General features: G+C 41.2%; 1 protein-coding gene across 1 annotated transcript in view; it reads right to left on the bottom strand.

Annotated features, from left to right (window-relative positions):
• Positions 1-204: 204 nt before the first annotated feature.
• LOC107159326 (olfactory receptor 1E1-like) overlaps positions 205-708 on the bottom strand; it is an 11,853-nt gene continuing 11,349 nt past the window's right edge. The window contains exon 3 of the mRNA XM_048798324.1: positions 205-702. Within this exon, the coding sequence (XP_048654281.1) occupies positions 205-702 (498 nt within the window). The remainder of the gene's footprint in view (positions 703-708) is intronic.

Below are 708 nucleotides of genomic sequence, written 5' to 3' on the forward strand. Positions count from 1 at the left end.
TAATTTAAAAATGGAAAAACATTCCTATCAAGTTCCCCAAAATACATAATACGTAAATTATACAACTCTACTTCAGCTGTGTCATTTGTTGAAAACCACATAATATTTTATATTAACAGAAACCTCTACAATTAGAAAAAGGTCTGGAATAACATTCCAATATCCATATACCTAGTGCATTAAATTATGTGACAATGCCAAGCATTACCATGCTAGGATAATTTTCCTCTTAAAGATTCTTCCAATTGCTCCCTTCATGTCTCTGTTCCTCAGGCTGTAGATGAAGGGGTTTAGCATGGGAGTGACCACCGTGTACATCAGAGTTATGACAGTATCTTTCACAGTAGAATTATTAGCTGATGGACATAAGTAGAGTCCAATGACTGTCCCATAGAACAGTGACACCACAGACAAACGGGAGCCACAGGTGGAGAAGGCCTTATGGATACCTCGAGCAGAAGGGACCTTGAGAATGGAGGACACGATGTGCCCATAGGAAAGAAGAATGAGGACAAATGGAATGAGAAGAATGAGGCCTGCTGTGATGAATATCACCAACTCATTGACATGAGTGTCGGAGCAGGACAGCTTCAGAAGGGCAGACATATCACAGAAAAAATGGGGAATCACATTCTCTGCACAGAAACACAATCTGGCCATAAGCAGGGTATGGAGCATGGCATGGAATACGGTCAGCACCCAGGACAG

This window comes from Marmota marmota, unplaced genomic scaffold (genome assembly GCF_001458135.2).
Source record: "Marmota marmota marmota unplaced genomic scaffold, marMar, whole genome shotgun sequence".
Taxonomy (NCBI): Eukaryota; Metazoa; Chordata; class Mammalia; order Rodentia; family Sciuridae; genus Marmota; species Marmota marmota.